This window comes from Podarcis muralis, chromosome 4 (genome assembly GCF_964188315.1).
Source record: "Podarcis muralis chromosome 4, rPodMur119.hap1.1, whole genome shotgun sequence".
Classification (NCBI taxonomy): Eukaryota; Metazoa; Chordata; class Lepidosauria; order Squamata; family Lacertidae; genus Podarcis; species Podarcis muralis.
The window spans coordinates 74542549-74559593 of record NC_135658.1 but is presented as its reverse complement, the minus strand read 5'-3'; the positions used below and the strand labels follow the sequence as shown (position 1 = coordinate 74559593).

At 45.0% G+C, this 17045-nt stretch overlaps 1 protein-coding gene across 2 annotated transcripts in view; it reads left to right on the top strand.

The window, feature by feature from the left end:
* VWA3B (von Willebrand factor A domain containing 3B) overlaps positions 1–17045 on the top strand; it is a 73877-nt gene that overhangs the window by 44745 nt on the left and 12087 nt on the right. For both annotated transcript variants that reach the window (XM_028727845.2, XM_028727844.2), the window contains exons 18-23: positions 423–515; positions 1818–1860; positions 1958–2114; positions 6141–6259; positions 8334–8384; positions 11855–12074. In XM_028727845.2, the coding sequence (XP_028583678.2) occupies positions 423–515; positions 1818–1860; positions 1958–2114; positions 6141–6259; positions 8334–8384; positions 11855–12074 (683 nt within the window). The remainder of the gene's footprint in view (positions 1–422; positions 516–1817; positions 1861–1957; positions 2115–6140; positions 6260–8333; positions 8385–11854; positions 12075–17045) is intronic.

Here is a 17045-nt window from a genome sequence, read left to right as displayed (position 1 = left end):
TTTTGAACACATCATTAAAAAGTAGAAACTCTGGGAGAAAAACTCATTTGACCTGTTATCTTTTTGAAAATGGCTGTATGGCCCTGTTCCCTAAAAGCTAGATTTGCCTCCTTTTCTTGGCATGCAAAATCAAAATGTCAAAATTCCAGCATATAGATTTTAAAGTGCATATTCGAAGCTTATGAGTGTGGTCCCAACTCTGCCCAGAAGCAGCTATATCTTCAACTGAGTCACATAGTGAATGGGAATGTGTAGAGAATTAATTATGGAGGCTGTGCATTTTGTCTGTGGGGAGGTTTCCAGGGCAGTTCTTGCCTAAAGGGCTGAAGGCACTAAAAAGTTCTTTTTGCTTTTCAGAATCTAAGCAGACTTCTGGTTTGTTATTAAGTTGCTTGTGTGTGTTTGTGAACATCTTTCTGCAGAACAAACAAGGAGCAGCATGCTTAGGACGCAACGCTATACAGGAAAGCCTTCTGAACAAAGTCCAAATGAAAGAGGATCTCCCGAAAGAAAAAGTAAGCTATGGCCCTTTTTATTAATGCTTAGGCCGCCATTTGTTTCTGCACGCCTTAGCCCTGTCCATGGAATATCCAGTTAACTGAATATTGAACTGCACTCTCTGCTCCTGAGAGAACGAAACCCTCTCCTCCATCACCTAGTGGGTCCTGAGGCAGTTATGCAGGGGGAAGCTGTGCAGAAGCCATGTTTCATTCCTCTGAGCCAGCGGTGGGGAACGTTTATGGCCTGCTGGGCCAGATCTTTATCTCCACTCCTGCCCCCTGTAGACCAACTTGGACAGGTTGGTGGGATCGCCCCCTGTCAAATCATCCAATATCCCATGAAAACCACCCTTATGGGGGAAAGCTCCCTTTGGTGCCCATGGAAGGTTTCTAAGAGCAGGTGGGTAAGATGTCATTTTAATTGCCTATGGGGGAGGGAAGGATTAAAGCTTAAATATTGAACCCTCTCTCTCCGTGTACAGTGGTTTTTGTTAAAACAGGGTCCTCCTGTGCTCAGTATTAACTTCTGTTTTCTTTTAAAGCTAGCAGTGCTGCTGCCTGCTGTGCATTTAATGTAACGTTAAATGCAGTGGCGGGCGTGCTTTCATGCTGTCAGGGGGGGAAACAAGGACTAGAATGTTGTTGGGCGTTTCTTTGGTGTGTGCTCCTGATCTGCGTTTGGCTGCCCCTCCCTGGTGAGCCAGTCATGGCTGCAGAGAGAAGGCTGCAAGTGTCGTGCTACCCTCCCAAATTCCAGAATAGCCTAACCCATTCCATCAGCTCACTGGGCCCTGGGCCTGTCACCTGGGCAGAGCAGCCCGGTTTCCCATCTATTCTTTGGTGTGCCTGTGCCTCGCCCTTGCCCTTCTAACTTTGGTCTTGGTTCGTTTGGGACTTTGGCCCCTTTTGCACTGTACATTTAAGGCAGCATCATGCCACTTTAAATTGTAGCTCCATGAGGGAAATAGGGGGTCTTCTAATGACTCTCAGCACCCTTGACCAACTACAGTTCCCAGGATCCTTTGGGGGAAGCCACAGCTATTTAAAGTGGTATGATACTGCATTAAATGCATAGTGCAGACGGGACCTTATACTCTAGGCCAGTGTTTCCCAACCTTGGGCCTCCAGCTGTTTTTGAACTACAATTCCCATCATCCCTGACCACTGGTCTTGCTAGCTAGGGATGATGGGAGTTGTAGTCCAAAAACAGCTGGAGGCCCAAGGTTGGGAAACACTGCTCTAGGCAACCCTGTGTTTCTGACTGTTTGTTTCCCAGTACTGGTGCATGTGAAATGACTCAATAATCTTGTTTTTAAGTGCCCGCTGCAGAGAAGACACAAGATAAAAAGATAGATAAAGAGTAAGTAGATTTGATGAACTTGTTTTTGGAGGGGGGAGGGGTATTTTTGAATGGGTTTCAGTGTCTCATTTATTTTTCCCTTCTGTCTTTTAAAAAGCCCTTTAGATATCCCTTCCGCTAAGTGGCTGAAGACTCATGGTTTGGTTGCTAGGCGACTCACCATAATGGATGCTTTGGCCCCGACAGCTGTTCCTCGCACAACCAAATACATTCCGATTCTAGACAAACATGTTGTTTCAAGAGTATTTGATGATGTAAGTCTCTTAGTTGTTTCTGGGGAAACTCCATATTAACAGTGTGACTCTGAATCAAGCAAGGATTCAGGTTGTGTTGAGTATGTTCCCATTTTGATATCTGGGACTGTTGAAGGGGATAAGAGAGCATCCAGAAATATTTCACTGCAAACCCTTAAATGGCAAGGATATTCTCCTTTCCTTCGCAATCCTATATTTCTTGCCATCCTTATCTCTTTTGTGCTGTTCCTCCTTTCTGGATCAGGTCACATGTGTGATCCCAGCCAATTGAGAATCATCTAGTCAATTTCATGATGTCAAGATGCTATGCAGCCAATCAGATGTGACTGCCTGGGGGCATATGAAGTCAGTTAGGAGAGAAGACGAACTTTTTAAGGCATTGCTGACAGTCTTATTGGGTGCTTTAGCTGAGATTCCTACATTGCAGGGAGTTGAGCTAGATAACCCTTGGGTCCCTTCCAATTATGATTCAGTGATTTGTCTAATCCTCTTTTAAAGCCATCAAATTGAATTGAATTTTATTATTACGGTCACAGACCAGTTTCGGCTCACTTACAATATCAGGAAAATAATAAAACACAACAGGAATACATTGTTTAAAGCCATCCTGATACCGTGTGAGTTTTCAGTGTACATACCTGAAATAAACAACAGTTTTAGGAAAGGGATTACTGTATTTTTCGCCCTATAGGACGCACCTAGTTTTTTTTTTGGGGGGGGGGGGAATAAAGAAAAAAAAAATACCCCCCCCCAGCCGCAGCTTCAGCGCGCCCTGCGCTCCGGGCAGCAGGCTGCTATCTGCAGCCTAGGGAGCCCTGCGGGAACTCCCGTGGGCTCCCCAGGCTTGCTGATATCTGCCCGAAGCGCAGGGCGCTCTGGTTCAGTGCGCCCCGCGCTCTGGGCAGCAGGCTGCTATCCGCAGCCTAGGGAGCCCTGCGGGAACTCCCGCGGGCTCCCCAGGCTTGCTGATAGCTTCCTGAAGCCTGGAGAGCGAGAGGGGTCGGTGCGCACCGACCCCTCTCGCTCTCCAAGCTTCAGCGAAAGCCTGCATTTGCCCCATAGGACGCACACAGATTTCCCCTTCATTTTTGGAGGGGAAAAAGTGCGTCCTATAGGGCGAAAAATACGGTAGTTGCTGAGAAAAGTTTACATTCATTTCTGCTTTGGATTAATGCTGTTTCTGATGCAGTGCCAGTCTCCTGCAAAGTTTCACAGCCCCATTTTGAGGGCAAGGGCATGGGAGTGAAATGAATCAATGCTTCAGCTCGCATGTCTGACATCTCTGTGCCGATGGCCATCATTCTCTCCCCCCCTTTCCCGAAATTTCAAGGGGCATAAATACAGACGGTCATTTACCCTCGCTAGATTCAACGTGCTGCCATCTGCCTTATTGCAGGGCAGATTCGAGGGTAAACCATATGTGGAACGAGTCTGCCCCTGCAGCTTGATGGAGGTAGAAACAGTCTCTCATGCCTTGTTACGCTGCCGTTTCTACGGGAATATACGCTCGGTATTTATCACCCCTTCTATGCAAAAATCTCCAAATGAATCCGAACTTCAATGTCTAAAATTCCTGGTAGAGGACAAGGATCCTGAGACCACGTTAAGGGTAGCCAAATTCTGTGCATTTGCCATAAAACTTAGGGAACAAGCTGTGCTATCATAATAATTAAGGCCTTAAATGATAATTTTAGGTTATATGTTAGTGACTAAGTTTTAATTTATATATTTTTTAACTGTTGCTATACCTGTAGTGTCCCTGTTATACCTAATTGCAAATTCATATGTATCTCTATTGTGTTTTATGACTTCCTTGATATTGTATGTGGGCTGGAACTGGTCTGTGACCAAAATAATAAATTCAAGGGGCATTCTGTGGGGGGAATGGTTGCCCCCAGGCTACTAGATATAGGCTGGGGGGAGCGCTAGTGAGTTTTGCAGCTCCACCAGTGAAGTTCACCTCTGCCCTCACAATTCTACAGTTTCTCACACACCTTTTTGTAGTCAGCACCCCCTCTCCTGTTGTTGTTGTTGTTGTTGTTGTTGTTGTTGTTGTTCTGCCCTTTTCCCAGTCCAGGATTCATTTCATTGCATTTCCTCCTTTTTTACCAATAGGTGGCAGTGTACTAACACCTTATGTTCAAACACTGACTCTGGGTCACTTAGGTTGCATGCGCAGCCACAGGCACGCCAACATTTTGCACTTGGTGAGCCAGCCTGGAAAAGAGACTGAGCTCTGTGGGATCCCTGAATTCTTGAGGCTTCAGTGTGGTTTCTAAAGTGCTTTAAAGAACAACCACCTTAACAGCGCTTAGCTTATTTCTTTAGTTGCTATTTAGCTAAAGTTGTTAATGTTGTTTTATTGATTATAAATGCCGTATTGATTTTACTGTAATTGTGATGTTCAGCTTGTTTTTTAGTTCCTGTTTTGTTATTAGTGTTTTATAGATTATAATAGTTTTTTACTGATTATTGGTTAATTGAGTTGTGCGATTTATGCTGCATTTGTGACGTTCTATTAGGTTTGTTGTTGTTGTTTAGTCGTTTAGTCGTGTCCAACTCTTCGTGACCCCATGGACCAGAGCACGCCAGGCACTCCTGTCTTCCACTGCCTCCTGCAGTTTAGTCAAACTCATGCTGGTAGCTTTGAGAACACTGTCCAACCATCTCATCCTCTGTCGTCCCCTTCTCCTTGTGCTCTCCATCTTTCCCAACATCAGGGTCTTTTCCAGGGAGTCTTCTCTCTGTGCAAATGGTTAAACGGCAGGGACTTAAGTGCCTTCCATTTGGTTAGCTTTATTCTTTATTTGGGCACCACATTCATCTAGCGGCGTTTTGCCATTTACAGAAATCTAGTAGATATGGCACAAAGGGAATGTGGAGGGAAGAAGAAAAATAAGCACCCAGAGACACCGGTTGAGACATAATAGTTACAATGAGCTTGTAGAGTGAACTCCTGCTTTAATTTTGCAGTGGTATGTTAATGTGGGGTGGTAATAAACCCAGCAGTACACAGACGTTAGGTAAAGTAAAGGGACCCCTGACCATTAGGTCCAGTTGTGGCCGACTCTGGGGTTGCGGCGCTCATCTCACTTTATTGGCCGAGGGAGCCGGCATACAGCTTCCGGGTCATGTGGCCAGCATGACTAAGCCACTCCTGGCGAACCAGAGCAGCGCACGGAAACGCCGTTTACCTTCCCTCCGGAGCGGTACCTATTTATCTACTTGTACTTTGACGTGCTTTCGAACTGCTAGGTGGGCAACGGGAGCTCACCCCGTCACGGGGATTCGAACCGCCGACCTTCTGATCGGCAAGCCCTAGGCTCTGTGGTTTAACCCACAGCGCCACCCGCGTCCCTACACAGAAGTTAGCCCATTGTTATTGTATGAATCACAGAGACACCTGGCAGCATTTTGGTAGTATTTTATATTTCCCATGAGGTCTTCAGTAAATGGCCTCCTCTGGGTGCCCTCACCATCTGAATGTGAGGGGAGTCAAATGCTGTCCCCAGAGAGAATCACAGAGTTGTAGAGTTGGAAGGAATCCTGAGAATCATCTAGTCCAACCTTCTGCAGTGCAGGAATATGCAGCTGTCCTATATGGGGATCAAACTTGCAGCCTTGGCGTTATCAGCACCATGCTCTAACCAGCTGAGCTAGCCAGGCTGAGGACTGCTTGGTGTCTACTTTGTTTTCATGTCAGCCCTTGCGAAAGGCTTCTTTACTGTTTAAAGCTGCTTGGATTTTACTGTTTTATTTCTTGTTGGCTTAGGGTTATTTTTAGCTAAATTGTAATTTGTTAACTGCCTTTTTCTATTGTAATCCCCCGGCCTGCCCCCTGGAAGCGTACCTATAATTGCTAGGTAAACAATCACATGTGCTGGGGATTTGTGGGCTAGCCACATTCAAAGCTTTGTTTTTGTTCCCTGCTTAGCCTAGTTAGACTCAATACATTCTATGGCTGTGCATGCTTCAGAATTTAACAGTGACAAGTTTTAAAGGCCTGATCCTGTGTTTCTGCGGCAGGTTCTCCCCTTTGCCCATGTGAGCAACAATAAGAAATATGTCACGCTGATCAATCCTCAAGCAGTGGATCTTGATGCTTATAAGAAGAAGTTGCAAGAAGCAATCAAAGTGTATGAAAGGCAAGTCTACTCTTGCACACACAGAGTATTTTTATTAATTGACATTTTCAAGACCAGGACATAAATAAATGCAATATGCAAGATACATTTGGCCATTAATATTTATTAATACTCCATTAGTTATTCATAGAGTTGATTTTAGGCACTTGGAAATAATGCATTTATCTTCCTCAAAGTTTTTAACTTGCTGTTCAAGATAGAAATGTGTTTTCTGCTCCACTCTGGGATTGGTTGGCATTTTTGGGGAAGACAACTGTACGATTTGAATTCCTTCAGCTGTAAAATAGCATTATATATTTGAAACAGTTACTGTTTTCCCTATGGGACTTCTCCAAGCTGGAATATCAAGAGGACAAATTTCAATATGGAGCTGTTTGCAAATGACCGAGCAATAACTCTAAATGTCTCTCACAGCAGCTGTTCAGGCTTGTCTATTACGCCACGAATGGTACACTATATTTCTGCAAATTGAATTTGCAGGGGTTGAAGCGCAAGTTTCTGAATCGCGATAGGTCAAAGTTTTATTTGATGCCTGCCAAATTGCCCAATTTGTCTTTGCACAGAAAAGCTTTAATGAAGAAGGACGCATGACATTAACTCGTCCTCCTCGATAAATAACCCAGGCGCTATTAGCATGATATTTAGTTGAAGCAAAAACTGGCAGTAACAATAATGCCATACCTTCCAGGAAGAAGGAGAATATTTTCTGCTGGGCAGTGAATGACACCCCACCCCACCCCCGAAACAAAGAGATCTTAAAGCTACAGTGAATTATTGTTTGGAATAATCACAGGCATAAGAAAAGGAGCAGGTGGCTAACAGACAGCAACATGTTCCCTTCAGAAATAAATATCCCGGCGCTGTCAGATTTTATGCCTGTGAATAAATTAGGGAATCTGAGTATGTGACACAAAAATTATCCTGGAATGCTTCATTATACCCTGGAATGCACAAATGCCCTTGGCATGCTGTCGTAGCTCTGGCCCCTGACTGCCAAATGGACGCATCTGTGGTTCAGAGAGAGACGGGGTTAGTTCAGGATTGCTGCCAAATTCCTTCCGGGGAAGCTGTGCTGCACCTGAGGGCTCTTCACCAAACCCATTTCATGGGAACAGACCTCCCAGAAACTGCCATTCTGCAGGCTGCGGTCCTCTTGGTATCTCTTTTTTTACCACAGGGATGGAGAACATCTGCGGCCTTCCAGATGTTATTGGACTCCACTCCCATCAGCCAACAGCCAGGAATTGTGGGAGTTTTAGTTCAGCAGCGTATGGAGGGGCCACAGGTTCCGCATCCCGTTGAATGATTTGATTTGTTGGTTTACCTACAAGGTGGCACTTAATTGTTTCAGCAGGCCTTCAGTAGAAAACCACCACATATCCTGTTAGTGGAGTAGCAGCTTGCTACCAGACTGATAAAATCGAAAGGAAAAGCCATGACTCAGTAGGAGAGCATATGCAAGTTCAGTTCCTGGTATGTCCAGTTAAATGGCCAAGTAGGAGAAGATGGGAAAGACCACTGTCTGAGACCCTGGAAAGCCACCCACCCCAGCTTCAGCTCCTTGAGGGTCAATTGTCCCACTAGAACGATGTGCAATGCAGATTCCAGCCCCCTCCACCCCATGCATGAGTAGAAGCACCTTCAGATTACATAGGGCATCTGTAGACCGAGCCATTGTGTGTTATATGTGAAGCCGGCATCATTCCTAACTGAATAATGTTTTATCAGCTGTGTGGCTTGTTTATATTACTCTGTGCTGGACGGAACTCCCAATGGAACAGCATTGTGCAGGCTACAATGGGAATTCACCTGCATTCTTCCACGTTCCTGGTTGTGTCACATTGTTATTGTGAAAAGCAATGTTTTCCTGATGCCTTTGCTTTCAGAGGATAATTTTGAATTTCATAGTTGGCCGATGAGGACAGTTTGACACTTCTTTTTTAAGGCCTCTCAGAGTACAAATTTGCCACAGGTCTCCCTCCCCTATTTTAAAAAGAATGGAGCGTTCCGTTTTATTTAATCTCGTTAAGTGCACTTACTGCGCTCTGAGAAACTGTTGCGTTTTCATTAACAGGCGACTTGATCAGCTTATTTGGAGAGCGTTACCCCAGGAGGAAAAAGACAAGTAAGATGCTGCCTTCTTGCTTTCCAGCTCAAGAATTTATTATTATTATTTTTTTAAAAGTATAGTTGGAATGGGAGCCACTGTGTCATGTCCCCGTTGGAAGTGCACCTTGCGTTTTAGGGATTTTATTTCATGCTTTTTAAAATCATCTCTATAGTGCAGGGGGGAGGCTTTTCTGTTGAGGGCCACAGTCCCTTAGGCAAAGTCTGTCAGGGGCCATATGCCATTGATGGGTGGGGCTGGAGGTAAAAGTGGGTGGGGCACCCTCTTTTCTTTCTGTTTGACCTTTCTCTCTCTCTCTCTCTCTCTCTCTCTCTCTCTCTCTCTCTGTTTTCTGTCATCTCCTTTTGACTTATCTCCCCTCCTTGCTATCTTCATGAAACTTCACTGAGGGTCACAGGTTGCCCCCCCCCCCACGCTCGGACTCTAGTGGCTCCAAGATCCATAAGAGGTTGCCAGACCCTCCAAGTGCCCCTATTTTCAAGGGAATGTCCTAGATTTACAGAAGCCATCCCTCTTTCTGATTCGATCCTGGAAAGTCCTGCTTTTCCTTGGGACATCCCTCTTTTCATCAGAGAAATGATGGAGAAATGAAAGCAGCCCTGTATAGGGAAGGTTTTTTATATAAAAAAAATGTTTAATGTTTTGTTATGTTTCTATGTATGTTGGAAGCCACCCGGTCAGATGGGTGGGGTGGTATTCTTATGGAATAAAGGTAAAGGGACCCCTGACCATTAGGTCCATTCATGGCCGACTCTGGGGTTGCGGCGCTCATCTCGCTTTATTGACCGAGGGAGCCGGCGTACAGCTTCCGGTAACTAAGCTCCTTCTGACGAACCAGAGAGGTGCACGGAAACGCCGTTTTGGAATAGGATGTCCCTATTCTCACTGGAGAAGTGTTGGAGGGTATTGGTTGTGGCTAATAGGAAATGATACGGAAGCCATGTCATATTTTTCATGTATGCAAAGCATCACTTGATGTTGCATCTTCTTGTGGGTCAGGATGCCTCTCTCATGACTGGGCACATAAGAAGTGTATCCAGCCTGTACCAATAGCCTAATATGTTTAATTTTGCAAAGTTCTAGGCTAATTTGCATGAATTAATTAACACAGGGAGGCCCAGGAGCTGTTTAGTCCGTGCTTATGTAATGAATTCTGTCAGGAGCCCATTCATAGTTGATTTGTTGGAGCAAGTGGAACCCTATTGGGCTCTTCTGTCACCTGACCCTTGCTGAGTTGGTAGCTGTGGTAGTTCCTTTTCTTGCAGTGTATTGAGAGCAGGTCTGCCACTCCTTCCTTCAACAACTGCTGTGATAACGCTCTAGCTGCTATTTGAGAACCCTGGAGCCATTACAGGCAGGCTGATATACACTGGAGGTGTTTTGCTCCCCAGTGCAACCTAGCTACAGCCCCTGCACCAAGCTAAAGGGTACCCCACATAGACTGCATGACAGTAATCCAAAACTTGAGGATATCAATGCATGGACAACTGTGCTCACACTATTCTGGTCCAGGAATGGCTGTAGCTATCTTACCAGCCAAAGTTGGTAAAAGGAACTCCTAGCCACTGAGGACACCTTAGCCTCTGGTGACAGAGCTGAATCATGGAGCAGTCCCAGACTACGCTCCTGTTCCTTCAAGGAGAGTTCGACCCCATCCAGGGCAGCCAACTTACCTACTTCCCAGACCCACTCACCCACAGAGCCCTGTGTTGCCAGAAGTCAGTCTCAGTTTATTAGTCCTTGTCCAACCCACCGATGTATGGTTTTCTCATAGTACCACAGTATGATCAAAATGAAGATAAGTCCCACCTTAAGGTTAAAGTAAAGGGACCCCTGATCATTAGGTCCAGTCGTGGCCGACTCTGGGGTTGCAGCGCTCATCTCACTATATTGGCTGAGGGAGCCGGCGTACCGCTTTCAGGTCATGTGGCCAGCATGACTAAGCCGCTTCTGGCGAACCAGAGCAGCGCACGGAAATGCTGTTTACCTTCCCACCAGAGTGGTACCTATTTATCTACTTGCACTTTGACGTGCTTTCGAACTGCTAGGTTGGCAGGAGCAGGGACCGAGCAATGGGAGCTCACCCTGTCACGGGGATTTGAACCACCGACCTTCTGATCAGCAAGTCCTAGGCTCTGTGGTTTAACCCACAGTGGCACCCGCGTCCCACCTTACTTGATTGGAAAAGAAGGTCTGCTTAGTCCAGCATTCTGCTTCATGAAGCAGTCACCCTTATTATTCTGGCAGTTTGCAAACAGGACATGAAGGGAAGTGCCTTTCTTTGTCCCCAGCAGCTGGAATGCAAATGTATACTGTGCTTGTGTAGGTACTGTTATTTTTGCTTACATCATGGAACCCAAGGCAGTTCTCAAGCGACCTCCCATCCAAGCACTGACCAGGCCCAGACCTGTTTAGCTTCAGCAGGGTAGTAGTCTTAAGTGCCTTCAGATTGTACCCTGGGAGGTTCCATTTACCTGTCATAGCTAAGAGCCCCTTGTTGACCTCTATGAATTTGCCATCATTTTTCGTCGCGGGGGCTCCATGCTTTTAACAACAGCATAAAACAGCCAAGTTCAATAGTTGCAACTTTCCCCATCACCATACTTCCGAAGCCGGGAAGCCTCCAGAAGTCAAAGCGAAGTTGTCTAGAGGAGGCTGCTGCTTGTTCTTCCTTAGTGGCATAGGAGAGCCAGGGGAAAAAATTGCACCTGGCAACCAATGTACCCCTTTGGTTTCAGATAGTACATGGGTAGACAAGTCTATAAACCCTGGGTCGCAAATTTTCACGCCCCTGTAGTGGCTACGGTGGCTCATTGACCAGAAGTAATGTATTTTGCATTAACTCAGGAAGTGTATACTCGATTCTGACCAAACTTAAGCCTTCTGATGTCTATTGTAAACTCTTCAACTGGTTGATCATGACACCCACAACATATGTAGATGTCAGGGATTGGACTAAGGAGGAATGGTGGGGACCACCCCCCTCTCTCCCTGAACTTACCCAGAAGAGGAGGACAGTATAGATTTAGAACAGTGGTTTGCAGAAGGTCATAGTTCAGAGGCTGCAGAGGGGAGAAGCTGGGACATATTGGGAGAGCAGCAGGAAGAAGAAGCACCAGGGGAGAGACAGATGACAGACTCAGTGTCTTTAGAAAGCATTCATGACCCCTCCTCTCCCAGGACCAGGCGTGCCTTGAGAGTAGTAGAACAGAAAGCTCAGAGGCAGAAAGCACTGGTCAGCTGGCACAGGGACTAAGGGGGTGGGACTTTACTTGGAGCGACACCATTATCTAAGCGAGACCACATTCCCTTATCTCTCTCTGTGAATATTGAATAAACCACTTGGTAAGAACTCTTCTTGTTTACCTGCTTCTTGGTTGACACAGTGGGAGGGATAGGTTTCCCTAAAGCTTGACAGTATCTCTTGTTATGTAGCCTCAGAGTGCAAGTGCCGTTTTCGCTTTTAGGTTTGAACAGAACAAGCCGGTCTCGTATATAGAACGTAAGGAATCTTTGCTCCAGGCCTTAGAAAATGCGAAGTGGCCCATCTCCTACGAAGAGGTGATGTTGTTGGAAGATGAGATTCTGACAGGATTAACGTATGAACAGCAGGCCATTGAACTTAAAGAAGCTTCCAAAGAGGAACCCCAGAGAATCTGTCCCCTTCAGATCTGCCCTGCTAAACAGGTAGGTGGTATTTCATTACTTATTTATTTGCGGGGTTGTGGGTTGTTGTTTTTTTACAATAAATGCACAAGGCAGCTTGCAAATAAATAAATAAAAAATCTGTGAAATGCAATCTTAGGGATGAACTGAAAAGCCAAAGTGAAGTGCATTTTAAAAGAGCAGTAGAGTACACACTTCATTGGCAATGCCACCAGCATAGTTTTCAAGCATAACCAACATATTGAAAATACTGGAAATAAAAGATGGAAAGGAAATGATATAGCACGACTTTGTCCTGAAGAGAAAAAAATAGATCTCTTTTCTTGAAAAGAAACCCTTAAAATGTAATCAGCTTTGGGCTTCACTGGGTATTTGAACCCAGGTTTCCTCAAGCGCAACATTACATCGAGCAGCAACAGCAGATGGGCACTGGGTCGCCACTTTGTGCCCTATCATAGAATCCTAGAGTTGGAAGGGACCTTGAAGGTCGTGTTGCTCAGTGCAGGATCTACAGTGCAGGATGCAGTTTGAACCACCCCTGACAGATGTCCACCCAGCCATTGTTTAAATACCTTCTGGGAAGGAAAGTCCACCACTTCCTTCTATTTGAATTCGCTGGCTTAATAAGCCAGCTTCGTAACCCATGGTTATGAAACTAACCATGGTTGGCTTCTTATATAGATGACCAGAGCTTGTTTTCAATCAAGTGATTCAGTAAACCTGAAGTAGGCAGAGGTTCTCCGCTCAGCCACGTGGGAGGAGGTGAGGAAATGCAAGCCCAATACTTGGTTTGGGCTTGTTGCAGCTCATCCCTTTAGCGCCAAACCATGGTTTACTCTTGTGAGTGAACGCAGCATCTGTACGTTACTGTGATACTCCCTCTGAGAAAGACCAGACAAGAAATGTGAACTGTGAAACTTCCCGATGTATGCCAGTCACATGCAGCATTATTCCTTTTCTGCACTTAAAAAATGTTAACTAATTGAAATGTTGAGGACTGCGACCTTAGTTGCAAAGGTGGTTGCTTGCTTCCCCTGAAGTGAGGGATTTTTAGAGCCAACCTGAGTGCTGTGTTACATGTTGAGGAGTGAGATACTACTTTATAAAATATATAAATGGAAACATATGTGGGTGATGGTTCGTCTCCTACAAGGGTGCATTGTATTGGGCTTAGACAAATATGCATGACTGTAACTACAATATACTCGGAGTCCTGTAGTGATTTCATGCTCTTTATTGCAGCTTGTAAAACAGTGATTAAATTGCCCCCCAAACCTCAGGCTTTTATATACATTATTTACACAATGAGTCCCGTCTATTGGCTGATTCTGCTTCCCTCCTAGAGCCTGATTGGCCCTTTCCTGCAGGCCAATCAGTTGTTGCATTCTACAATCCTACCAGCCTAATAGGCTGATTAACTTCCTCCTGGAGCCTGATTGGTCTTTTCCTGCAGTCCAATCAGTTGTTGCATTCTAGGATCCTACTTGCCTATTGTTCTAGGATCCATGCTTAGTACATAACAGTAACCTTTTGATAAAATGAAAATGTTGTTTTTCTTTGTGCGCATAATGGGGATGGAGCAGCTTTCACTGGCACTTTCTAAACATACCAGGGATGTGAGTTTCCCTAAACCTCTTGTGCAGGGAACCGGCGGCACATTTAGCAGCCAGTTTGGCTTTAAATATCACTCATTTGTATGAAATAGGCACCTGCTACTTGGAGAGGAAATGATGCCCTACGCTTTGATTGACTGATGTAATCTGTAATTTGAAATGGACAGTTGATAAACGAAAACTTTCGCCCAGCAGGATTATGCTAAATCAACCATTCAGTCAGAGAAACAAAAAAATTATTGAGAAAAGTGTTATTAAAATGCTAATAAAGCTTCTTCCTTATTTCTTTTTAAAAGAGCTCTTTGGCAAGCATTACAGAGGGAGCTTATCTTTTGAGAAAAGGCCAGACCTCTGGCAGATTTCCAATTGTGTATTTCTTTCAATCTTAACAAAGTGAAAAGCTCTCATTTTGCTACCAGTTAAACAAGAGATGGCTTATGTTCAAATGAAGAGTGCTTTAGAAAAATGCCCTTATCTTACCTACAAATGCTTACTCAGAAGACCTCCAGTTCAGTGGAATTTGTTCTCCAGTAAGCATGCATAGGATTGCGGTTTTGATCACATAAACCAGAGCCTTCCAACTGTGTGTCGCGACACATTAGTGTGTCTGCTGCAGTGTGTAGGTGTGCCTTGCGAACGCTCCCCGCACTCCTCCTGGGGCTGGAAAGGGGTTTGTTTAACCTCCAGTTTGCTGGCGAAATTGAATTACCATGTCGCGAAATGATGCATGTCTAAAAAGTGTGTCACCAACATGAAAAGTTTAAAAAGCTGTGACCTAAACGACCAACGCTTCTACAGCATAGTGTGCCACATGAAGTAGAAATAAGATACCGTCGTACCTCAGAAGTCGAACGGAATCTGTTCCGGAAGTTTGTTTGAAAGCTGCGGAACCTGCGTTAGATGTTTGGGTTCCAAAAGAACGTTCGCAAACTGGAACACTCACTTCTGGGTTTGTGGTGTTCGAGAGCCAAAACGTTTGTATCGCAAGGCATTCAACTTCCGCAGTATGACTGTACTGACTCTTAAGAGCTCAGAGAGGGCATTTTGGGGCACAGCCCTGTCCTTCAAGGAAAAATGGTATACAATTAATAAATGAGAGGTGTCAGACCGAGAAAAGGACCTAGAGGGATACTAGGGACCATCACAAACATCAGACAAGCTGTAGAGACCACCCAGAGTCAGCTCTGTAGCCAGTCACTGCCCTGTGGCTTCCTTTTTGGGTTTTGGTCCCTCGACACAGCCACCTGAATTTCGCAAAGCATGACTGCAAGACGTCTCCTCCCTGTAAGGACACAGCAACACAGCAGCATCTTGCTCACCTCACAGCCCCTCTGTCCTTGATCCTCTCTGGCGTGTATCATGCCTTACCAGTCTTCTGACATGTGGGTCAGTTCCCTACAGGCACCCTCCTCCCTGTCAGCCTCTGCATAACAAATATCCACATGATGCCTTGGAATGACTGTGTGTCCTGCCCCACAGGCAGAGGAGATCCTTTCTAATTCTGCATCTCAACTCTGCCACTGAGAAGTTGTTTCATGCTAGTATGGCTCACCGTGAATGGCGCTTGTAAAAAGGGCTGGCTTAATAATAATGATTGAAGATAATATCCGGTGCCCTTGAACCTCTAAAATCTTTGCTATATCCTAATAAAAATAGGAAGCGTCCATTAAGTGAGTACAGTGGCTGTTGATAATCTTCCTCTAACCCACCAGTTCATTCCTCCGCTCTGCAGGAGCAGAAACTTTTCTGCACTTTACCGGTTCCTTCTGGTGTGTTTCCCTCCTGCTGTCCTGACATGCCAACATATGCTACTGGCTGCGATGTGATTAACACCGTGCAATCACTTATCCTGAGACAACCTGCATTAGCAGCCTAATCAGAGCCCCATCTTCAGTAATTGCTAATCTGCAGCTGCAAAGCTTCAGGACTGAGTGGTTAGAAATGCAGGTGTCATTCATGGTGTTGAGCTCAGGATAGAAATGAAACGTTTCAAACAATGGCTAGTCCCCCCCTTTTTTTATTTGTCTTGCCTAAATGTATACCTATTTTGCACACACACCCTGAACATGAGCTATACTCAACATGACTTGATGTTAGAAAAAGATGTTTGGCAAGGTACATTTCCCTTGTATATTAGTTAATTAGTGAATGCCATGCTGTTTTCCTAGAATTTAAATCTTTGGACAAATCTGATTTTTTAAAAAGTACTGATGACATGGCCTTATTAATGCTGAAAGAGAAATAGTAACCTTATATGCCTGACCTTAGTTGACTATCTGTTCAGACCTACTGCTGAATTAATGTAAGCTATAAAAAAAAAGCTGGAAAGTTGGTATTGTTCAGCTTGTGGATAGAGTTGCACCATTGCTGTTGTTTGTACAGATGGCTAAAAGATCTTTGTTGTTTAGTCGTTTAGTCGTGTCCGACTCTTCGTGACCCCATGGACCAGAGCACGCCAGGCACTCCTGTCTTCCACTGCCTCCCGCAGTTTGGTCAAACTCACGTTGGTAGCTTCGAGAACACTGTCCAACCATCCCATCCTCTGTCGTCCCCTTCTCCTTGTGCCCTCCATCTTTTCCAACATCAGGGTCTTTTCCAGGGAGTCTTCTCTTCTCATGAGGTGGCCAAAGTATTGGAGCCTCAGCTTCACGATCTGTCCTTCTAGTGAGCACTCAGGGCTGATTTCCTTAAGAATGGATAGGTTTGATCTTCTTGCAGTCCATGGGACTCTCAAGAGTCTCTTCCAGCACCATAATTCAAAAGCATCAATTCTTCCGGGATTAGCCTTCTTTATGGTCCAGCTCTCACTTCCATAGCTTTAACTATACGGACCTATGTCAACAAGGTGATGTCTCTGCTTATTAAGATGCTGTCTAAAAGATCTACTGAGCCTCAAAACAGAGTTATGGAGGCACTGACGACTTCTTCTAGAAGGCAGAAATGTGCAGAGCAGATTTTTTTGGTCTGAAACAGATTCCATAAAAGTCAGAACACATAAGTTTAGACTAGGTTGCCTTAGATCAGAAAATGAAGTGTTATTGTAATTGCAAAAGCATAAAGGAGGAAGAAGACTTAGCATGTAATAGAGCACCTTTCAAGTGTTAGCGCATTTTGCACATCCATGGCACTGAAGAAGAGGGTTGTAGCCCTGTTACAGAAAATGAGTATCCAAAGCTAGTAGCTTTTAAGAGGGATTGGGAACATGTTCTGCTTCCCTTGAAAGATTAGATTCTTTGAGCTAGATTTACTTGTTCCCTCAGCATGGATCCCAATAATTTGGTTGAGAGGATGCTCAGAGGTTGGGTGGGTTCTTCCACTAATAGAGGAATAAAGGTAAAGGTAAGGGGACCCCTGACCATTAGGTCCAGTCCCGGACTAC